Genomic DNA, 22,103 nt, shown 5'->3' on the forward strand with positions numbered 1-22,103 from the left:
GAGAAGACGGAGATCGATCAGAGAACATTAACATTGTACAGGTATATATTAGGAGAAGGGTAAGATAGGACAGTTTTAAAAGACAAGTACAATAAGGCGGCGGTATTAGAGGGCTGCTGCAAATTAATCAAGAGGGCGGGCGCGATATCTAAAGATAACAACGTGAAAAAGTGCTGGGCGGAAGGGCGCATGGCCAGTTGCCCTTGGAGACTGCATCCTCCCAACCTTGTGCGTGAGTGCGGTAAAGATCAAGAGCAGCCCTGGCGTTTTCAAGCTTTCGGAGAAATTGAGATCAGGACCGGAAGATCGGTACGTGGAATGAAGACAGACATACAGGATTAAGATGACCTTCCTGGCAGCGGCGACGCATCAATTGCCACGAAAGGGTTTGAAGACCAATTATGTGGTTTGGAGACCGCAGCGTGTTTCTAAATGGCTGGCCAATGGAAAGAAAGACCGTTGAATGTTTTATCTTTGGCCAGGGGGGGGGGGGAAGGATAGGATAGGATAGTAGGACCGTACGTACACGTACCTGGTAGAGAGCTACGTCGCGGGTATCCACTGCGGGATGGGGTATGCCCAATACTGGATGTGGATGGACTGGGATCAGTATAACCAAGGCGAATTGTGTCGCACGGGTACCTGAGAGATCGTTCCAGATACTATGTCCGACGAGCACATGGCCTTTGATTATGCTGGCGACGAGCTGCTGGACGCTATTGAACGGCATGGCGTTCTCTGTACGGACAGGCTGAGATGAGCAAAGTGCTAACTAGGACGGGTTATTGATAGACGACGGACTTGAAGACAGATGGGCGGCCTCAATGCCGGTGGTCGTAGTACGGTACTCCGTTATCTAGACGGAACGCGTTAACGCGATCGGACATTTCGAGCGGGGAAAAGCACTTGCTCGCATTGTCGGGGCGACATACGTGTCGAGAACGACCTGGCCTTGGTAGTCGACGATAGCCTTGGGGAATGAATACGTTGGGAGAGGGCAAAGATAAAGCGACGTACGATCCGTCTGTAAATTAATGGGGTGAGATGAGATGAGGGGTAAGATGAAGATGTAAAGGGAACGTACGCCAACATGGAGGTGGTCCCACCTGGACCAACACCGACATTGATGCAGGAAATACCGTATACGTGCTTGGAAGACATTGGAGGGCAGGGGGAGGGGGGAGGGAGTGGGGGGGGAAGATGGACAAAACATGGGAGAGCAAGAGTCGCAGCCTTTAAGTGCATTCGGATGTCTGGCTATTTGAAAAAAAGAAAAAAAAAAAGGATATTAAGTTGAATAATTACGGGTGCGCGTCTTTGGAAAAAGACAGGTCATATTCGGACATACTATCGCCGTTGTTCGTTCTCGGACGCGTTGAGTGGAAGTGTGACATCTTGTGCACTATGTAGCAGTGTCCACGATGAGGGGCAGGTCTCCCAAGAGCAATCGTCATTCAGATTGCATCCGTATAAACCGTGCGAACAAGTCACGAAGCGATAATGAGGAACAGAAGGGAACAGAACTTTGGCAACCATATTCCTTCGCAGCTGGATCTCAGATCTGTTCGCGATCGGAGTTTGTCGAGGTCGAGATCGGTTTGAAACTGTTTTGTCGACGAGATATTTTGCGGGTAATGTGTGCAACCAAGCGAGGGGGAATATACCGCGAGGGCTGGTAGTACGGACGAGACCACTTTGGGAACTGGCTGCATCTGACGGTTGGACGCTGAACGTTGACGGACGCAGATCGTCTTGGTGCTGTACTACCTTTGAATTCATTCTTTGACACTTTGTTGAATATTCGACGATCCAGAGTCACAGATCCCTTCCCTTCCCCGCCGGTGCCCGTGACGCAACACAAGCGATATTAGGGAGGAACATCGCCTTCGCCATTTTTAATCTTACATTTCAACCGTCACGTGCCACGACATTTAATCTCGAAATGAACAATGAACGCCGTTAACCTCACCCCACGTGACTCCAATTCTTTACTTTTCAATGTACACTCCACACTCCATTCCACCCCCAAAGTTTCCTCCAAAGCCTATAGATAAACACCAGTCCATCATTCCTACAAAGTATACTTTTTTTTTCCGTTTGACGCCGCTCCAACTATCGTACCAAGTATCCAACTTGCCTCAGCTTGGCTCCCGAAACAGCCACCCCTGAGATCCCCGCTTGAATGTTCCAATCCTTTTCATGCAGCTGCACCACACCTTGCCGCTTCATTGTTTACTTGTATCATCCTTTGCCTTGTCAGAATTTAGACTCGCATTCAACAACAGTCTCTACTACCACTTACATTGGAAACCCGCAGGTCTCCTTTCCCTGTGGCACCTCGCTTCCTTGTCCGTCGCCGGTAAAGTCCGTCGAGTCGTCTCCACCCTCTTCGCTCCTCGACACCTGAGACTGTCCAAAAATGGGGCACATATCGACATCCGATAAACTCAAAGCCGTCCCTCTGTGACCCAGACGACGCCGATTCTTTGATATTTTGTAATATCTTCCGAGGCATCCCACGCAACCGCACGTCCTTTAGCGCCAGACTAGCAACCCTCTGTCTAACCTCGGCATTCTCAATCTCACAGCCCCAACGGTCTTTGAATTCCTCCACCATTTGGCTTGCAAAGCTCCCCGCTCGCTTACACCGCTCGAGGTGGCTAAGAAGGATCAGCAACGTGACCGGCGTCGGACGAAGCGCCGGATGGAGCGCTAAAAGTGACTGCAATATTTGTCGGCTCTCGAAAAATTTCGATATGCCCTTCTTCCTTGACCCGTAACAGACGACCAGGTGGACGAGCTTCAGGTTCTGACGTGCGATGACTGCCTCCACTTTTCGGGGCATGCCACTCAGGTAAGTCGTCGCAAGCTGGACAGCATACGGGTGCTTCCCCAAACGGAGGATTGCTCGTATCACAACCGACATTACACGTGCTGTTGTCGTTTCCGTAAACTTGACCGGACTGATTTCCATCAATCGCAGAAACTCGCTGTTGGAAAGGGGTGTGCTGTCTGAAGAATGAAAAAATTCCAGCCAATAGTCCACACGCAACGGAGCCGATAAACTTGCGGTTTCCTCCAATAATCGCCACGCCTCTGACCGTCGCTCAGTATGGATTAACCAGCGCAGCACCAACTTTTTGGTAATATGATTGTGGTCAATGTTTTCGGTGCTCATAGCTCGTAGCAGCGATGGTACCATACCGAATGATTTGTGACGTATGGATAGATCAATGAGGAGATTATAGGACCGTGTAGAGTGCACTCGCCTGTGCAGGCCGTGATAGTCGATGAGGGCAGGAAGACCAGGGCTAGGTCGCCTTTGCGCCAGGTATATAAGGTTGTTCAAGAGCGCTTTCCGGGTGGAGGAGGGTGGAATACGACCAACAACTCTCATTGGATCGTCTCTAGAAACAATTTCAGAGTATGACGACACGTCAAGATCGTACCATGTTGGGTCCGTCTCGTCTTTGGTTCCAACCGGAAAAATAGGTGGTGCTCGACCAGGTTCAGACGTGCTGTCGTATTCAGACAGATCCTCAGGATTCATATATGAGACTGAATAGTTTGGAATAAATTCCTCGGGAATCCTGGGAATCGCCCGCTTACTACGCCGTTCATACTGCACAAGTTTAGATGCAACATAAGTGTTATGATGTACGTGTCTAGCAAGATACGTATTAGCACGTCAGGACAACCAGAAAAAGTAAGGAAAACGTACTTTACACAGGATGAAGACGCTTTGGCAGCAGAAAACGGGCGTTTTTTCGACTCGGATTTCTTCCAGTCCGGAGCACGTCGGGGAACCGAGGAAGAGTGATGCGTCCATGCCCGTCCTGCAGCAATCTGCAGCATCGGTAGAAAAGGGATACCAACGACATTTCCGGTCACTTGGATGACGGAACGACGAGGAACCCATGCTGCGTATTGCATGCATGGGAACCTAACAGTAGAACCAAACGACGCGACAAACTTTTTTTTGGAAGGCTGTTGCCAAATATGAACAACTAAACGGTTCGGATTTAATCATCCGAAAATGTTGCAGTATTCGTCAGTTAAGTATGCTATGAAGCGTGAAAGGTATACAGTGAAAGCAGAATGGTGATATCAAGGAAAAGGTCATGCATCGTAAATTATGTCTCCTCCATGGCATGCTGCATCGTTCTACCCACTAGCCAACCAACCTTTGCCACCCATGTATCCCGCACCAACCGCATGGCTGCTGCACACCGTTCGTCCTTGCTGCCAGCAAAATCATCTAAGTTTCGTGCCCAAGTCGTCACCGTCTCGCTACCAAACATTCCACCTTCTCGATTAACAACAATATCCACCCTGTCTACCCATGCATTCCACTCTTTTATCAGCCTATCCAGCAGTAGAGGCACCAGCGAAGCCAACGCCAACGGGGGCTGTGACAAAAAATGGGTGGTAAGAGCGGAAAGAAACAAGAATGTCTCGGCTGGTTGTGATTTGTCCTTGTGTAAGACTCGCAATGTCGTGGAATGTGATTGTTGCAGAGCGTTAGAAGGTTCAGCGGATGCCGGTAAATACGAGAAATAGGGCAAATAAGACATGCATGCAGCAGCAAACTCCGTGATATGAGGACGCAATCTGGACACGATGTAGTCGTCACGCATGCCACCGCCGCTTGATGGTGAAAAGCTTGTCGGACCTTGACCGTGCTGACTATGTCCGAATACCGACTTCCCAAAAGTAGCCCCACTACCTCCAAATACGCTGACCTTATTGCTGACACCAAAGCCCAATAAAGACGAACTATTGGAGTAGGGATAAGCATCTTTGAGTTTTTTGGCGGAATCAGATAGGGCATGAAGAGCAACTTCGACAGTTGGACGAGGGATGAGCGGGAGGATGATTGATTTGAGTGTCGGCTGAGCCTTGATGAGGGAATTCAGCAGAGGAAGAAGAGATTGTGGAGGGAGGCTCGCTGCAAATGAGAATGAATAAAAGTCACCGCATCCGAATGGTCTTGACCTACCTAGTAAGACACCAAGATCAACATCATTATCTTCCTGACCTGGAGCCTTGTTTTCCTTCTTCTCATCTTTCGGCCCTTCAGCTGATACAACCCGTGCTCTCTTTGGAGAAGCACGTTTTATCCGCCGCTCAGGCCCAGGGCTCTGGTCCATCGACTCATCCGAGGCTTCCTCCGGCTCATGTCTTCTCTTTGCTGAACGAAGTGGCATTGGCTGTGGATGGTTTGAATTGTGGTTCTGGGATGGAGAAAACTGGTTGGCTGTGGGCGCTGCCTGCTGCCAGCCAGGTGAGAACATGGCAGAAGATGGTGAACTTAAACCAAAGCCGAAACCAAAAGGAGAGGGAGCGTGGTTGACTGGTCTAGGTTGGAAACCAATGGGTGACTGGAGAACGTTTGTCATGGTGAATATAAGAAAAAGGCCTGAGCCTTTGAAGGAAGAAAAGTCAGAACACGTCCAAGCCGTTCAAGCCGTAGCACGCATCAGTATTTGATGACTATCACGTGAGTGTCACGTCAGCTCTGTAGCCGGCCCTAAATGTGCAGAATAAAAAAAAAATTCTCGTTCCTCTTCCTTAGGTTGTTCGACCCATGTTTCAAGGTACAGACCACTTCCCTTTTTACTTAGGACGAGACCTATGAATCGCTACTTCGAAGCCGAGGCTTATGAACTACTTTCATATACCCAAATTTCTGATTCGCATTCTTTTCTACTTCCCTCTTCATTCGCTCACACATTTCCTTTTAGGCCTATCAAAACTCCCAATGTGAGTACCCTCCTATTCTCTTGACATGATAGAACAAATAGAAGTCAAGCCCTGATCTCGTCTAAAGGACGAGCGTGGATGAGACACCATGCTAATGCTGATCTTTTCTTTATTTCCTCACCGAGCTTTGTTCTGACTTCCTTTCTTCAGGTTGATTTCTCCACCGCTTCTGTCTGTCAGGTGTGTATTTTCCCTTTCTTTTGCCTAGGATTAGCATTGTTGTCCGATGTTTTGTGACGACACAAACGAGTAGTACAATGTCTTCAACCAAATGATCACCTTATCCTTCAGTCAACCAACTCTTTCTGACTTATTCCCTTTCTAGTCATGCTGGTGTATTATGAGGATATATAGATGTTGTGCCGTCCAAGGTATATATAATGGATGTAGTGAAGACGGATGTATTTTAGGTGTAATAAAGCTTTTCAAGTGCGCATCCACAAGATGTTTGTCAGCCACATCAGAATCAGTATCCAGGCCGTCCTTGCCTTGATACCCGTTGTCCATTGAGCAGCCGACTTCCAACCCTCGAATCTGGGAGAGGGCTGCGAAGAACCCTCCGCAAGCCGATCTAACCACCTCGGGGGCTGTCGCTGAGCATCGGTCTTATTCGCCTGATCTGTGTGTATTGGCATAAGGGGTACATTCTGACCGCCATTGGAGAGCGTCTCAGTTTGACGAGACAGAGAAGGTGTGTGGTGATAGTGAGACGTGGCTGGGGCAGGTAGCGTCTTCGGCTGACCGTTACATACCCACGCAGTAATCTCCCCAGTGGCTTTAGCAATCCAATGCGACATGAAGATAAACAGGAATGTTGTTACACCGAAGTTGATGGGCCGCCATCTTGTCCCTGGAATGACAAGTAAAACACCTTTGGTATCCCCCGCTAGCCAGAAATGATACTGGATGATAAAGGTTTCGAGCGAGCATTTTCCAATGAAAGCGAATGCGCGCGAGGAAGCGGACCGGAGCACGATACTGCAATTTCGTAGCACTACGAATGATAGGACGGGAAGGAAAGACACGTAGGGATGCCATGTGTTGTATGTGAACTTGGACTCTTGTGTCAGTTCAAACGCGAAATACCAGAACATTGCAAACATCGCGAGTGCGATAGTCGCCTTGACTGCAAGTGGCCAGTGACGGTGCTCGCTTACGCGGTGTTCACGAGCCTTGATGACCCCAATGGCTGTGAACATTCCAACATACACGATCCACAGGTCGAGATTTACACGGAACGCCCATTCCCGTGCTGACCACCGGATTCCGAATATCTGATCAAGTAACTGAAAAAGACCCTTCAGCAGCCAATCTTGTTTCATGAACCAGGTAACAACGGCAGCTGATAGTACAAGTTTGCCAACAAGCATTGAGGTTCGGTCATTGAATTGGGAAGCAACGGCAAGAGTCGCATAAATGATGATGAACCACATAGAAACCAGAGGCGCGAAGTAGTAGAATAGGTAGTCAGCATCCATCGTATATGCTAGAACAAGCGTCAGCATGTTCAACCGGATCATGACCTATAAAGGGCATTGAATATGTTCGTCAATGAAAACATGGAAAGAATGTAGAACAATAACCTGGGCAACTCGAAGAAAGCCAAAATCGGCCTTTCGAATATAATATGTCGTGTGACCGTAACCTGTCATGAACAAGTATGAAGCCACAAGAGTACGAATAGGGTTGTATATTCCGGATATTTTCGACGCCCCGAGGTAATGGTAGATCAATATGGCGACTGAATAACGGTTTAGAACGATAACTAACGGGAAACTTGGCGACTTACTTTGCATCCACCCTTTCCATTCATCCGTTTGGTCGCGATTGAGGAATCCCAAATCTTTATCGGCCCGTTCAACGGTCAACAGCCCGACTGCAAGGCTGCAAATACTCAAAAACGCGAATGTCCAGGGACTGTAATACTTTTGCTCTTTCAACCACAGACCCGTTCGATCTGCGCCGTATATAAGCGCGACGGCAGCGCTGAACACAAGGAGAGGCAGTTGCTCGCCTTTCACAACAGGAATGCGCGCTAATCGATTACCTAGAAAGAGGCTATATTAATGTCAAGATTCGAATTTGAGGCGGTTCTGCCTACCCGGTGGCTGTGAAAAGAACACAGCCCATGGTCCCCAAGAAATTGCCGCAACAAGGATGACAAAGTGCATCGGCACTGGCCACGGGTATCTTCGACAACATGTTTTGTCGAAAGGAACTCGCTTGGGTAATGCGTCATTGCACCGAAGATTGAGTAGGATATTGGCTTGTTGCCTCACTGTAGCTGGGGAAAAATGCAGACCATCCTGGGTTTGTGCAGGATCTAGAACACTATTGAAGACAAGCGGAAGCGAAACAGGCATGAAAGGAAGCATTCTTCCCGGCAGATGCGCGTATTCGGGGGATGGTTGGTTTATGCGATGGAAAAGATCTGAGTTCATAGCATCTATCTCCGCCAGGCGTATTGTTCGTCCACGCTCGCGAGAAAGTTTCGAAGGCACCACCTCCTCAACAGGAAGGATCACTACTTCGTCTGCCGGCTTTGATCTACCCTGACTTATGGCATCCAATATGCGTTCCATATTGGCCTCCCACGAGGGTATTCCCCCCGTGATATCAGCGTAACGCAAATTCCAAAGGCCGGACCCCAACACAAGAAGAGCAGGCCGCTGGAAACTCCGCGAGAGAGTTACATCGGCGGAAATGACATTGAGAGTCCGAGAACTGTTGAGATACGGATCCCAATGAAAGGACACGGTAATGTCAGACTTGGGTGCTTTGAAATTGTAATCCGCATGTTTCTGGTCGTCGTCTGGCGGGCCTGTAGGCAGTTCTGGATCGACGATACTTGCGAGCTGGAAAAAAAGTGTGCGCGTTACGGAATCTCCGATGAAGGCGAATTCTCGCGAACGAGCGCATGTAGTAACGTCCTCCGCACTGTACGAATGTAGCATGCATCCTGAAAACAGAGGTCAATATCGAGCTGCATCTCGAGAGTATGTTGCCTGCGCACCATCAGGTTGCCATGTTTTCTGATCCAACCAAGATCCGCTATTGAGCAGTGCTTGGCAATGCGTCGGATCCCACCAGTCTACAAGATGAATACTGGACTCTAAATCGCAGCCAATAGAACAGCCTCACCAAGTAGTGCATATCTACCAACACCCAAAACGACGGCAAGTAATGTTCCGATGACTCCCACGTAGTTGGGCCATAATGGATTTAGGGAAGTTGAATACGGCATTCCAGATGTAAAGCCGACGAATGAGGGAGGAAAGTCAAGACATTCAACGTGATGCCCAAATGTCCAGAACGATGCTGTGAATGTTTTCCTGGTGACGGCTATGGACAGAATATTGCAAGCAGTAGACAGATGGCAGACGGTGGTCAAAAGTCAAGAATAAATTCAGGATAATCTTACGTAATTCTACGTGCATACAGGAGACTTGTCCGTTTGATAAATGATAAATGCTGCCAAAGATATGTACAGGACCATGGTATCAGTATTTACAGGCCTACTACTAAGATCGGGGTCATGTGCTAGTGGAACTGGTTGTAACGATACCTGAAAGTGCAAATCAATATAACTCCGAATAAGCTTTATATACACTTTACCAGTTCTGAAAAGAGAAAAACAAATCGCACTCATCAGAAATTTTGGCGCGACGATAGGTCAATCAGAACATACCCCTTGCAGTAATCATTTGATGATGTGGGCCAACAAGAAAGATAGCGACACCAGGAGCACGCTTGGGTAGACTCTGTGAGGACCGTCTAATACTTGAGAGAACAGAATACTTACCGGCGTAAGGATCTGATTTGTAGAAATTCCTCGTAAGAACTACGAAGAGGACAATCACCAATGGAATGGAGATGATACGAAAGCACCACATTATCAATTTATGGCGTCTAGTGATACTTATGACGGGATAGAATGTGGTTCCGACCAACAGTCCCATCAAAAATCCTCCCAGGTGAGCTACATTCGATTTCAGTTTTCATTACAAGTCACGAGTGAATCAGTCCAATCCCTACCAAAGTTATCGACATCTAATATTCAGAGTGAGAAACTAAACATCATTTTGACAGCTTTGGACGTACATGGAATGAATCCGACAGCAATACCAATAAGCAATTCAATGGTCATGAATATAAGCTGAAATGTCCGTCAGCATGATCATTTATCAAGCAAAATTTAACTTTGTTAACCTTCCTGACTGGTCTATATTGGTACTTCCAGTGGGCAAATAGATCGACCCATGTCACCTAGAGAAGACAATTAACAATCTACGTGCTGGCCACTATCCCTTGGCGTACCGCTACTGTACCGAAAATTGCTCCGCTGGCGCCTAATGAGGGTATTCCGACAAGCGCGAAATTGCCTCCTAATATGTTGCTGGGTAAAAGCATATCAGCTGTCTTCTAATGACTCTAAACGATATTCGTACCCAAAGATACCTGCACTCATGTAAGTGAAGAAAAAGCCGCCAGTACCCATTTCCCTTTCAATCTGGATTTTTTTATATAAGGTATAATAATATATCAACAAAAATCATTCGCACGCACTTGAGCAGAAAGGGTGAGCTGAGCAAACATATTCAAAAGAATATGCACAAATCCAGCGTGGAAGAAAATTGCTGTTATGAATCTAAGGACAGATCATTGGAGTGCGGGGAGAAGGAGCAGGGTAAGACGTACCGGAACCACTGATTTGGATCATCGTCAGGGAATCCTACATACCTTTGAGTGTCTACGTTTATTCGAAAATTGAGATCGGGCATACCTCCAAATCCGCAGAGCTCTTCAACGGTACACAGTATAGTGGCGGGATTAGCCGTATTGTTCATACCTTGAGAGGATGAGCATTCAAGAACGATACTCATTTGATGGATAGATGATGCTTACAGCCCATTTCCAATGTAGGAGGAACATCATCAATATATTTCATGCAAGGTGGAAATCTCGCGCCAACATGTATGATCGCTGCTGAAGAAGGACCCAACATGTAGTTCACAGTGGGCTGTTCCGACCGTTGATTTCAGTCACCTGTGAGAAAAGAGACTAGACATACGTGGAAAGAGACGGGAGTGCCTTGCTGCTTCCAGTTCAAGATGAGCTCGTAGATGAATGTGCAGGTCATTATGAGCGTGAGGAGCCACACTGCAATCTATAACTATCATCAAGAGGCTAAAGAATGATGTTATTGACACACCAAGGAAGGGATATTTCTGTCGTCCGATGCCGCGTTTCTTGTCCTCTATTCTCTGTTCTATGGGGTATCGTCCTTCGCCCAGGAATCTTGCTAATGGGCCAGCTTTCTCTGCTACAGGCTTTGCTCTTTCAGCATTATAAGGATCCGCGTATTCTTGTTGCCATGTTAGCTGATATTATTTTGCGGATCCATTATGCTCACCCAAGTCTTGGTAGTTGCCTGAACGCCCAATGTCGGCCGCATTACGCACAAGAGAATCATTGCTGTCCTCTTGCGGATGTCGATAGAGATTATAATCTTCGTCGACGTACGTGTAGCGCTTCGAGTCAGTGTATGACACCTTGCTCCCCGTGCTCGCCCCCCGGACTAAATTTGGCTGATGCTTCTCGTCTAGTTTGGTGTGGTCGAATGCTTCGTCCATGTTGTTATATCCGTCAGAGTTTCTTCTCGTCGTTGTGGACATGAAGGTGTCGTTGCGATGCAGTGTCGAGGATGAAGTACCCTGCGCCTCGTTGGTAGCGGTGGTCGGAGATTGATCTGTGTAGTGTACATGGGCACCCGTTCCCTCAGCCATTCTGCAACAATGTGGAGGTCGACTGGTAAGTGAGAAAAACGTTGAGCGGTGTTTGCGGTGGTTCTGTTTTATGCCAAAAAGACAGATTGCGCAGTACGAAGCAGTACTGCGTCAATTGGGGCTGTGCAACCGAGCGACGATGCTGAAACCGTTGCATGGCGGCTCCTTTATGTAAATTGCCGAAAGAAAAATTAAGAGTCCAAGCACACGACATTAAATGTGGTACTATACTGTACACGATTGAAAGTGTGGTAAATGTTGTTGGTGTGGTATCGATATGGTTTATTCTAACTAACGATCTATCGGAGTAGTATCTCCTCCATGGCTCAGTCTTCCCTTCGTTCTGCCAGAAGGTTTGCGAGTCAGCGGTGTTATATGCGTCTCAACTTTCAGTTCTGTCTCCCCATCCTCCTCAGATGACTCAAGGTCCTCGTCGTCAAGTGTTGGTCGACCCCAACGCGAAGCCGATCTTGCTCCATCTACCCATTTCAGTGTCCCTATCCCGACTTGTCTAACCTTTCGATGTCTCGCCCGCCACATGCAACGACTTTCCAAATTGGCGTCGTTGTCACTCCTGGAATCGGAAGTGAGAACAGAGCTCAAGCGCTTCATTTTACCGTCATCTGGAAAGGGTAGAGGTCTTGGTACCGCAGCCAACATACGGGGATTGGAGGGGAATAGTAGAGGAAGCATGTATCGTGAATCCAACAACTCTCCTAGCACTTGTGGAGGCTTCGGAGGCTCCCACGATGTGTTTCCATCGTCCTTGTCAAACAACACGTCTATGTTCTGGTTTGGTGGCAAATCCGAAGAGTCGGAAGGAAAGGAGACCGATTGGATGGACTGATCTATGGAATCATTGAGTGACGATGAAAGACTTTCCTCGCGTTTCCGATCCTTTTCTCGCTCACTCATCTACATCCTATTGTCAGTCCCACATATATCCGCAGCATAACAAAGGGAAGAAACCTCTTTGCGCAGAGCTTCGACACCCAGCTTTACACGATGTCTTTCCCAATCCTTCTGTAGCTGCGTAAGATATTGAACACACTCATCGGTCATCCGACCCTCATTGACCTCATATTTGTAGTCGCGGACAGCCCTTTTCATCTGTAGAAGACGCTCGTCAAACCTGGACGTAAAGATGTTGTCCACAATGCTCACTTGGAGAGGATTGAGACACTTCATGGTTTGAATGGTGGCGACAAGGTTAGGGAATTCGGTAATCGATGAAAGACACTACATAAAAATCATAATTTGCGCAGAGAACTAGTAGGTACAGACATACCTGAAGCCAGTTCAGAAGCTCCCTCACAGGAGTAAAATGGGTCTGAACTCCCCGGGCAAGCCCCATCTGACCTACCCATTCTTCAACGCTGCTTAGATTCATACCAATCTGAACGGCTTTGGACCTAGGTGGCTATAGTCAATATCCGCGTCCATACTGCACCGCACCGCGTTACCTGCAAAGATATTTCTTGCGTGTGAGTATACGGTTGAACATCTCACCTAAGGAAATGTTAGACGAAAAACATAGAAAGGGTGTATACAGGCGTTACATGACGTCCAATACATCACCTGCGACCACAACTGTGTGGTTAACGCCGGATTGATATCGGAGAGTGTTAGCAGGGTATGCAGAGCCGTTAAGAAGGAGATAAGGTCAGCGGGAGAAGGCGGTGGTGGAGCATCCGAAAACAGTGATTGTAAAGAGGTGGTCGACGTTGGACCCCGAGCTCGAGCAAAGCTCTGCCGCAATGATGAAAAGCCGCCTTTAGATGATGAAGTCATTGTTCCATGAGGGGCCGGAGAAGAAGGACGATGCGGACTAGGGCTCGGTGGGGAAGAAGGCGAACTCCGTGACATAGATGCATTCATGGCGGGTTGAGATTTTTTCATCCCCAGCGCACGAAAGACTGACCATTCCGACTCAAACTGTATTGAATCAAACTCGAAACCCAAGGAGGAGTAGTCAAGTAGGACAGCATCGAGCAACTGATCTACACGTCGCTCAGCAAATCGAATGATAAATACTGTAGGGAAGACTTTAATAGATAAAAGAAAGAAAGTGAAGCGTGCACACCGAACACTGAGTTGATGACTTCTTCGATGATTTCGAAAGATCCCAGCATCTCGCAAGCTTCATTGATGGAGTTGTCACACTGCATAAGATGTAGCCATAGAGTCGTGTTGTACAACCAAAAGACAAGGCAGGTGATGTCTTCGGGTTTGTTCTGAGAAATGGAATGAGCTAAATGATGTCAAGGTAAGAAGACGAGTTACAAAAAATGTCTCTTCTATGCAGTCCGTGGCACCAATAATTAAATCTTCAAGCCAGATATGATCGCAAGTCAAACACGCAAAACGTGCCAGCATATAGAGCGTGTTTGCAGGCGTGGAATCTCTGAAAGAGGGCTGAAAGTTGATGATGAGGGAGTCGAAAATTAGCGGCAGAGCTACAGGAGAGAATACGAGCATGGAGGAATAATCTACGGGCGGCGTCTGTACGTTTCATGAGAACGGAGACTTTGGCTTCGTGAGCTTGCCACTCACAAACAAGGTCTCATCTTCAGTGTCTTCATCACCATCGTCATCGGAGTCCGACGAAGGATTATCTGTGTCTCGTGCCCACCACTTTGAATGAACACCAAGTACTCTTCCGACGTCTTCCTGGACGTGCTTCTGCTTGCCTTTACGCTTCTCCCGCTGGTCAAACAAGTGTCTATTTTCCTCCATTCTCCCTCCTGTCCAGCCCTCGCCGCGCATAGCTTCTTCTAGGAGCAGTGCAACGTCGTCTCGTCCAGGTATAATGGAGTGGGCTGTTACGATGTCTAGAGGAGTAAGATTGCGACGCGTAACGTCAAAAGGTGAACAACCATGAGTCATTAAGTGGGATACAAGTGTCGGAGGCGAAAGAAGGACCGCATGATGCAGCGGTGTCCAACCACCTTGTAATAGCATTAGAAATAACCAAGATTCGTAGCAGAATTTAATTCACTTTTGTCAGGACTCATGTCAGCGCCCTGCACAATAAGTAGACGGACGCATTCTTCCCTTTCTACGTCTCGTTCTGACTCGGCGCCGAAGCCGTGTATAGCCAGGCTGATGAGACCCTGGCCATCTTCATCGTGTATGCCCAAATCGACGTAGCTCTGCGCCTGCGGGTCCGACAACAAATATTGAAGGACAGATAACTCTCCAAAAATACACGACCGTGCAAGACAGTGAGCGACAAGTTCTACTTTTTGATCCGGGGTGAGGCCGGAATGCGATGAAAGGAGAACGGCGATATAGGCGGTCGACGGGTACAACGGGTGAAGGTCGGGTTCTGGGGAAAGGTCGAGAGATTGAAGCGACGAGGAGGGCATGGACTGCATCGATTGCACGCGTTGCAGCGATGATGGGCGAAGGGAGGTGAGCCGAGGCCGGTCTGAGCAACCTCGAAGACTATCTCGACGTGTTCGACGACGCCAGTGCCGAGAGTTGGTTTGTGTAACGGTGTACGTATATATGGTATTTGGGTGAGCGGCCAGGGTAGGCAGCCGACGGGATCAATTAACGTGACTTGATTTCCTTCTTCCATGTCGACATCTTTGCTCCTTAGAAAACGCCAACGGCTCTCAGACGACAAGCTAGCCAATGAATCCGCCGTGTCTGGCGATGACGAGCTCGCCGAGGAGTCCGGGTCAGACGACTTTGCCAGTGCATCAGACGAGAATTCCGATGATATTCAAAATCTCAAGCCACAGAAATCTCGTCAAACAAAGAAAAGGAAAATCAGAGCGACCGCATCCTCAACGTTCGGGTCTGCTTTGCAGTCACTGCTGGGCACTGATGCCCCGTCAGCTCTTCCTTTGTCACTAAAGCCATCTGTCGCAAGAAAACGAAATGATGAAAAGTTGGAGTCTAAGGCGAAGAAAGTTCTACAGGTGGAAAAAAAGGAGAAGGAGGATAAAGGAAGGATCAAAGATATCTATGGTGGCTGGGGTGCTGAAAGCGAGCGCGCCTTACGCAAAGTTGCTCAGCGAGGTGGTACGTCTTGTCCAAATTACTCTTCTCATTTGACATACTCAGCTGTCACAGTCGTCAAATTGTTTAATGTCATACAACTAGCTCAGGCAGACGCAACCAATGTCCAACAAGAGAAAAAAGCTGCACGAGGAAGCGGCAAACCATCCTTACCTGCGCCGGCTGCCGACAAGTCAAAAAAATCAAATGGTAAAAACCGAGACAATATCATCGGGAGAGGGAAAGAAGGTTTGATGCGTTTCTATTTACCGCCGAAGTATCTGACATGCCCTCATGTTCAGCCACAGTTGAAAAGGACGATTTCTTCGACATGATCAGATCTGGCGGCCTTGTGTCCAAGGAATAGTGGTTTTACCGATGCGTCTGTTTGCGTATACATGATGAATCCGTTTCTGACCAATGAAGTATATATTTAGTGGTCAATTGCTGTCGCTAGTGGCAGCTGGTGGTAACCATTCCTTCGGGAAATCGTAGATAGTAGGTCGGGAATAGATACGGCCTCGTAGATGCTCTCCATTTTTGGCCTTGCGGGCCCTAGCGAATATATGTCGGAGGTCAAGGGGTACATCGTCGAGTTTGCTCTTTCCTGGACGCTAAGACATACAAGTCAGATTCCTTTGGAAATACAGATATAATGGAACGCCTACATTGGCCTCTTGTATTAATCTGCCCAGCGTATCACTAGCCCAAGACAGATTCATCTCTGGCCGAGGAAAGTTCTCGCATGATATTTTGATATACCCGTTGCCCCAGTTATCGAGGTTGCTGATACCACCGTCCAACGGCGGTCGAGGTGCCCATCTTGGCCCTGCAAGCAGTTTTATTCTGTGTATAGCGGCTTCATCCTTCAACGGAAGATCATCCACAGCCACTACCACCACACGCTTTGTCGTAGCAGGATGCGGCTCTCCTCCATAGCTGAGAGACCTGACTACAAGCGGGGCAGCTGATGTTGGGGGAATAAATGGTTTTCGGTAAGCTGGAAAGACGTCAGAAAATTGAAAGGCAGCAAAATGCCATCATGGGTACGACGGACCGACAAGCTTGGGCATCTCATGCTCTATGAGACGGAGGTAGTGAAGGGTTTCTCTTTGTTGCTGGAGCATCATGTGTCCCGCAGACACGGTATCGTCTCCATCGTATGGGTCTTCCAAAATGTCCTCAAGGAGGTCTTCTGTGATAAACTCGTCATCTTCCTCCTTCTTTTTGGCTGCTGCTCTCTCTCCTTTGGATTCATCGGCTCCTTCAGACACTGATATAGCCAAATGTCGACGGAAACCAAGAGATGTTACAGTCCGTGGTTGATAGCGATGTACTGGACGAGTAAGAAAGCGAGCGACACGAAACGCCATCTCGGACGCGGTCAAAATCACAAGTCGCGCACAAGCTTTTGACTGGGACGCTCTCAAACAACAACCATCAACAACCGCCTATCGTCATCAAATTGAAACCCATACATTGCAAATCGTCAATAATGATAGTACTTAGAATACACCCGAGATATACTACAATCTATATCCCCACTTTCCTCCTCGGAGTCTGTGTAACACGAGACGCAGCCCCAATGCCAGAATGTCGGGGCGTACCGGGGACAATGATTTTCGAGCTGCTCCCATGTGAAGTCTTGACCGCTAGCGCCTCCTCTTCAGCCTTCTTGGCACTCCTGAAGTCGCAGTTTCAGTGTCCATTACATTGGAATTGGTGCAAAGACTTACTCTTCTCGTTGCCTCGCTATCTCAGTCTCCAACTCGGCCCTCTTGGAAAATTCTCGGTCAGCCTGCCTACGGTTGCCGCGTTCATCGAAGTTTTTCTCTTTAACAGAATAAAATACAGAGCCCAGTTCCGCTATATTGGCCCTTTCATCGGTCACATTGCAATTACAGGTGTTGGATGCTTACCAAGCCAATATGCATCAATGGATGTTACTTGTGTCATGTACTCTTTCGATGTTAAAATTAGTTCGTGATACACAATGTATGTTGGTGTATCTGTCAAGGACGCCAATCAGCACAATAGGTAACGAGGGAATAAGTAAGTCCTACATCCAAGTCCATACAGCGCGCTTGTGGGATGAAGATGTGTGGGCAAACCTGAACGGATGTTGACGAATTCGCCGATTCCCTTCACTCGTGCTGCCTGATGGAAGTATCCTGCCGTTATCGCTTTCCTGTGAAAGGAAGGTCAGAAGGATCCCCGATCATCTTTAAATCACTGACCGAACAATGTCGAAGTCTGTCCCTGCTGATATTAGCGCCATCTTTTGGAACTTCATGATGTCCTCTAGCTGCACTCGGACTTCACGTGCTTTGCGTAGTAGCTTTGGATGAAGAAAATGGCGCATCACCCATTCATCCCGGTACCTGATATCGAGAGACGATTAGCAGGCATGGTTTGAAGGAGAACGAAGGACAGCAGTTACCCGTGGCTCTTCCATTGGTTGAAAACGTTTAATAGGGTCAAGTGGTCACTTTCCGGGACGTTGAACTTCTCCCTGGCTGCATCGGCCTCCTCCATTCTCTCCTTGGGGCGATAGAAAACACTTGGAACGGACAGCATTGACACAATGGTCAACATCTCCGCTGAGCACTTGTACTCAACCGATGCAATAAGCATTTTGGCCATGGAGGGCTCCATTGGAAACTCAGACATTTTTCTCCCGACCGGAGTCAAATCCCCAACGTTATCGAGAGCACCAAGAACCCAAAGTTGATACATCGAATTCAAAATGTTAGCCTGAAATAAAGTTCAACACAGTGATGAAAAACAGTCGATAGACACTCACCTGAGGAGGCGGATCCATGAAATCGAACTCTAGGAGATTTTTAACTCCAAGAGATTTCAATAGCAGGACAATGTTCGCAAGGTTTGTTCGCTGAATTTCAGGAATGGTATTCTCAAAGAGCTCGTTACGGAAAGCCATCTCAGTGTACAGCCGATAGCAGAAGCTATAATATGATTAGCACAAGTAAGGTGCGAAACAGCACGATGATATACGAACCCATTACCCGTACGGCCGGCACGACCGGTCCGTTGATTTGCGTTGGCTTGACTGATGGGCGTTATTTGTAGAGCGTCCATACCGACTTTGGGATTGTACACCTTAAGCTTGGAGTATCCAGCATCAACAACATATAGAATCCCATCAACTGTACGAGAAAATTAAATGGTTATCCCACAGACAGTCAATATTGACGAACCTGTCAGAGACGTCTCAGCAATGTTGGTAGCAACGATGACTTTGCGCCGCCCATCACTAGTGGCCTCAAAGATCTTGGCCTGGAGGTCAGCAGGCATCTGGGAATATATTGGAAGAACAGCCAGCGGTGCGGGGTCATCCAGTTGATCCAAACGCTCTGAGGGATGCCGATCAACTTCACACAAAGGTAAGAGATATGGAACAAACCTTGCACCACTTGGCAAGTAATCTCAATATCCTCCTGGCCAGTCATGAACACCAAGATATCGCCAGGTGGAAGCGAAAGATGTATCTGTAGTACTTGTTTGACCGCACTGTCTACGTAGTCCTCACAGGGAGATTTAGCGTGGAAAATCTCCACAGGGAATGTACGACCCGGTATGGTGAAAGTAGGGGCGTTCCCGTAGAACGTGGAGAACTAGGGACCAGTATAAACAGCATGGTATATCGAAAACATCAAGGAGCACACCTTATCAGCATTCATAGTAGCAGATGTAACAATAAGTTTCAAGTCCCTCCGGCGTGAAAGAACTAAAAGCAGTCAGTAAAATTCTCTATACAAATATTTAGAGCCTAAGCCTGACTTTTACGTAGAAGACCCATTAAGACGTCAGTACTGAGGGATCGTTCGTGCGCCTCGTCGAGAATTATGACGCTGTACCGATCGAGGTCGCCTTCGTTCAGAGATTCACGGAGGAGGACACCATCTGTCATATCTACAAGGAAACAAGTCAGATGAATCCTGATCACTGCCTGTAATAGCGTACATTTTATCTTCGTCTCAGCGGATGTACAATCTTCGAAACGGATCGCATATCCAACCGTAGAGCCTAGTTTGCACTTCGGGCAATGAGTTATTTGTCCGAGACGATGAGGGTAAACACTGACCTCCATTTCCTCACTGACACGCTTGGCAACTGACATGGCAGCCACACGTCGAGGCTGGGTGCAACCAACAAGACCGTGAGCACAGTAGCCATCTTCATACAAGAACTGTGCCAGCTGTGTCGTCTTTCCTGATCCAGTTTCACCCACGACAATGACAACTATTTAAAGCTTTCTCAGTATAACGATAGTTCAAAATATAATGATGCGGGCTAACCTTGATTCTCTCGTAGGATCTTCATCAGGTCCTCACGACAAGCAAAAGCTGGCAGGTATTCTCGTTGTTCCTTAAGCGTTCTTGACTTAGCGAAGGAACTGACACCGGAGGAAGTTTTCAGATGTGTTGCAAACTTAGAATCGCCCTTGTAGTTCTCCTTCTCGCCTTTGTTTTCCTTCTCTTTCCGTTCTGCTTCAGCTGTAAAGGCAAAACAAAGACTACGTGAATGTGCAACTCCGAGCTGAATAAAAGTAGAAGAGGAAATGACGACATACCTTCAGCTTCAGCTTCCTCATCTTTTATGCCCATGATATTTCCTAAAGAGGTGCCGCCAAGGGCTGCCAACTTTGCGGCGGCTTTAGCACGTTCCGCCTGTTCCCTCTTTTCCTTCACCAATGCGCTACCTTTCTTAGAAAAAATGGCCATGTCACTGGTAGGGTCACGGATAGGATTGATGGGATCAAGCTGCTTGGTAAACACAGTGCGACCGTCCAGGAAAGGTGGTTTGAGGTCATGAACCATGACGTGGACAGTGGACTCAGACTCGTCTTCAAAATCCAAGTCAACCGTCCTGCGAGTGGCGACACCAGAAGTGAGCATCCGATTTGCTTCCCAAAGATCGTTATCGGCGTTCTATGAGCAAGAAAAATGAGAAACAAGATGCGGAAATTTGGCTAAAGCCTCTTACATATTGAGCTTGTCTGGCGGATATTTTTTTCTGAAAACGATATTATCAAAGGTCGCGTCGATATTATGAATTTTGTACTTACCACCTGCTTGGTGGCAATTTCGGCCTGTTTGAGAATACTGAGATCCTCATACTGAGCTAAAGGATTATGCTCTTCATCGCCAGCAATCCCACCTTCTTCTGCACCTGTGTACCAATCTCGATCTAGTCTGACTTGTTCCTCTTCCCACTCGTGTGCGTCGAGCCCCAGTGCGCCGTCGCCCTCTGGACTATCATCTCTAGTCGCCCTAGGCGTCGGGGCATCCCACCGTCTATTATGCCCACCAGCCCGTCCCGAGTTGTCATCCCCTCGATAATTGCGAGGTGTAGACTCCCAGCTGACATTGGGAACGCGGACACTAGGAGCGTCACCAGAACTACGAACAGACTTTGGAGTCGAGTCCCAGTCGCGTCTACCACGATCTCGTCGGTCATAATCATGATCATAATCTCTTTTTCCACCCCATCCTCGGTCGCGGTCTCTGTTAGACCGGCGCTGAAAATCGCCCAAGCCCTTTGGTGCGTCAGAACGATACCCCTGCAAAGCAGTAATGCCCTCTGGAGAAATGTGGTTATGAAACATGGATAAATCAGACAGCACAAACAAACCTTTTTGCTTATCCCTGTTCCTTCGGTGTTCTTCCAACCTCTGACGACCAGTTTCCGACAACCCGCCTGGATGAGAAGGTGTTTCTTCGCCCCGCTGCCGTATATTAGAACTTCGCGATGGTAAACTAGGCACTAAGAATGGATAATAGTGAGCCTACACTGCTAAATAAATCCCACGAGACGTACCTTTGAAGACAGCTTCATCGTCATACTTCGCCTTTTTCCTATTCCCCTCGTCATGACCCATATTAGCGGCCCGTTTCTCTTTCGCAAGACGGTCAAGGCCTAAGAGCGAAGTCCTAGGTGTGGGCGGTTCGAGTGGCTTGGCTGGTTGGCGGAATGTATGCCGCTGAATATGTCGAAGGAGCTAAGTAAGCGGACCCATCCAGAAAAATATATATACACACCACATCCTTTTGCATGAGGCCGCCTTGCCTAACTGGTTCCGGTTCCAAAACATCGCTGTCATGCACAGTTATACCTGCAACTGGCTGTGGGGCAACGCCTGTGGCTTCCTGCTTCGCATGCGACAAAATGTCGGCATAGAGCTCTGCCAGAAATGAATCTTTGAACTTGCCAAAAGAGCTTGCGGCTGTCCATATAAATGTCAGGCCACCATAGCAGCATGGAAAGTCAACAACGCACCTTTTGTAAATCCTTCTAAAGTGTTGGTTTTTGCAATGTCCGTCACTCTTTGGGCGAGCAGGTCATTCGGATTGAGGATATTGAGAGCTCTAGATAGCTTTATTGCAATTTGGTGGTTAAATTCGTCGTTAGCATCGGTAACGGATGCCATAGCGAGCGGAAGGAATGAAGTAGGTCGTTGAATGAAAAACCCAGCCACGTGGGTCACAGCGCAACTTCCAAGTTTGAGTAATCGCCACCATGGTC

General features: G+C 47.9%; 9 protein-coding genes across 9 annotated transcripts; 1 reads left to right on the forward strand and 8 right to left on the reverse strand.

Annotated features, from left to right (window-relative positions):
• On the reverse strand, positions 1-1,178 carry BT62DRAFT_927881 (uncharacterized protein). Its single transcript, XM_043185373.1, has 8 exons — positions 1,085-1,178; positions 1,018-1,024; positions 911-970; positions 802-856; positions 643-738; positions 533-585; positions 335-436; positions 1-274 (listed from the first exon to the last, which is right to left on the reverse strand). Exons 1-8 carry the CDS (start codon positions 1,159-1,161, stop codon positions 149-151), a joined length of 576 nt encoding a protein of 191 aa, XP_043044100.1. The 5' UTR covers positions 1,162-1,178; the 3' UTR covers positions 1-148.
• Positions 1,179-2,006: 828 nt separating this feature from the next.
• BT62DRAFT_927883 (uncharacterized protein) lies at positions 2,007-3,965 on the reverse strand. Its single transcript, XM_043185374.1, has 2 exons — positions 3,722-3,965; positions 2,007-3,665 (listed from the first exon to the last, which is right to left on the reverse strand). Exons 1-2 carry the CDS (start codon positions 3,931-3,933, stop codon positions 2,276-2,278), a joined length of 1,602 nt encoding a protein of 533 aa, XP_043044101.1. The 5' UTR covers positions 3,934-3,965; the 3' UTR covers positions 2,007-2,275.
• A 43-nt stretch (positions 3,966-4,008) lies between these two features.
• Positions 4,009-5,458, reverse strand: BT62DRAFT_927884 (uncharacterized protein). Its single transcript, XM_043185375.1, has 2 exons — positions 5,000-5,458; positions 4,009-4,948 (listed from the first exon to the last, which is right to left on the reverse strand). The coding sequence occupies exons 1-2, from the start codon at positions 5,397-5,399 to the stop codon at positions 4,134-4,136; spliced, it is 1,215 nt and encodes a 404-aa protein (XP_043044102.1). The 5' UTR covers positions 5,400-5,458; the 3' UTR covers positions 4,009-4,133.
• A 512-nt stretch (positions 5,459-5,970) lies between these two features.
• Positions 5,971-9,174, reverse strand: BT62DRAFT_943507 (Cas1p-domain-containing protein). The gene is made up of 6 exons (XM_043187883.1): positions 8,905-9,174; positions 8,777-8,854; positions 7,865-8,722; positions 7,553-7,810; positions 7,347-7,504; positions 5,971-7,286 (listed from the first exon to the last, which is right to left on the reverse strand). Exons 1-6 carry the CDS (start codon positions 9,005-9,007, stop codon positions 6,189-6,191), a joined length of 2,553 nt encoding a protein of 850 aa, XP_043044103.1. The 5' UTR covers positions 9,008-9,174; the 3' UTR covers positions 5,971-6,188.
• BT62DRAFT_927886 (rhomboid-domain-containing protein) lies at positions 9,147-11,683 on the reverse strand. The gene is made up of 16 exons (XM_043185376.1): positions 11,177-11,683; positions 10,976-11,128; positions 10,835-10,923; positions 10,669-10,783; positions 10,547-10,612; positions 10,462-10,495; positions 10,330-10,411; positions 10,212-10,273; positions 10,081-10,159; positions 9,973-10,029; positions 9,865-9,919; positions 9,799-9,813; positions 9,566-9,742; positions 9,452-9,512; positions 9,379-9,383; positions 9,147-9,328 (listed from the first exon to the last, which is right to left on the reverse strand). Exons 1-16 carry the CDS (start codon positions 11,547-11,549, stop codon positions 9,297-9,299), a joined length of 1,455 nt encoding a protein of 484 aa, XP_043044104.1. The 5' UTR covers positions 11,550-11,683; the 3' UTR covers positions 9,147-9,296.
• Positions 11,684-11,746: 63 nt separating this feature from the next.
• On the reverse strand, positions 11,747-15,083 carry BT62DRAFT_943511 (uncharacterized protein). The gene is made up of 10 exons (XM_043187884.1): positions 14,548-15,083; positions 14,103-14,497; positions 13,833-14,051; positions 13,633-13,783; positions 13,109-13,582; positions 13,013-13,058; positions 12,838-12,961; positions 12,714-12,788; positions 12,519-12,659; positions 11,747-12,464 (listed from the first exon to the last, which is right to left on the reverse strand). Exons 1-10 carry the CDS (start codon positions 14,924-14,926, stop codon positions 11,841-11,843), a joined length of 2,628 nt encoding a protein of 875 aa, XP_043044105.1. The 5' UTR covers positions 14,927-15,083; the 3' UTR covers positions 11,747-11,840.
• A 47-nt stretch (positions 15,084-15,130) lies between these two features.
• Positions 15,131-16,166, forward strand: BT62DRAFT_1072657 (uncharacterized protein; the record flags this gene model as incomplete). The annotated part of the gene is made up of 3 exons (XM_043178877.1): positions 15,131-15,581; positions 15,633-15,806; positions 15,860-16,166. The coding sequence occupies 3 exons, from the start codon at positions 15,131-15,133 to the stop codon at positions 15,922-15,924; spliced, it is 690 nt and encodes a 229-aa protein (XP_043044106.1). The 3' UTR covers positions 15,925-16,166.
• BT62DRAFT_927888 (uncharacterized protein) lies at positions 15,634-16,977 on the reverse strand. The gene is made up of 4 exons (XM_043185377.1): positions 16,615-16,977; positions 16,226-16,557; positions 15,860-16,171; positions 15,634-15,806 (listed from the first exon to the last, which is right to left on the reverse strand). The coding sequence occupies exons 1-3, from the start codon at positions 16,685-16,687 to the stop codon at positions 15,998-16,000; spliced, it is 579 nt and encodes a 192-aa protein (XP_043044107.1). The 5' UTR covers positions 16,688-16,977; the 3' UTR covers positions 15,634-15,806; positions 15,860-15,997.
• Positions 16,978-17,090: 113 nt separating this feature from the next.
• BT62DRAFT_884861 (P-loop containing nucleoside triphosphate hydrolase protein) lies at positions 17,091-22,008 on the reverse strand (the record flags this gene model as incomplete). Its single annotated transcript, XM_043182809.1, has 21 exons — positions 17,091-17,241; positions 17,294-17,423; positions 17,477-17,566; positions 17,621-17,745; positions 17,795-17,938; positions 17,998-18,311; positions 18,361-18,523; positions 18,772-18,931; positions 18,982-19,192; positions 19,244-19,305; positions 19,359-19,490; positions 19,542-19,614; positions 19,663-19,820; positions 19,877-20,074; positions 20,152-20,509; positions 20,565-20,594; positions 20,647-21,161; positions 21,213-21,344; positions 21,399-21,561; positions 21,620-21,797; positions 21,851-22,008. 21 exons carry the CDS (start codon positions 22,006-22,008, stop codon positions 17,091-17,093), a joined length of 3,645 nt encoding a protein of 1,214 aa, XP_043044108.1.
• Between the last annotated feature and the right edge of the window lie 95 nt (positions 22,009-22,103).

This window comes from Guyanagaster necrorhizus (assembly GCF_019112545.1).
Source record: "Guyanagaster necrorhizus MCA 3950 unplaced genomic scaffold BT62scaffold_4, whole genome shotgun sequence".
NCBI classification, from domain to species: domain Eukaryota; kingdom Fungi; phylum Basidiomycota; class Agaricomycetes; order Agaricales; family Physalacriaceae; genus Guyanagaster; species Guyanagaster necrorhizus.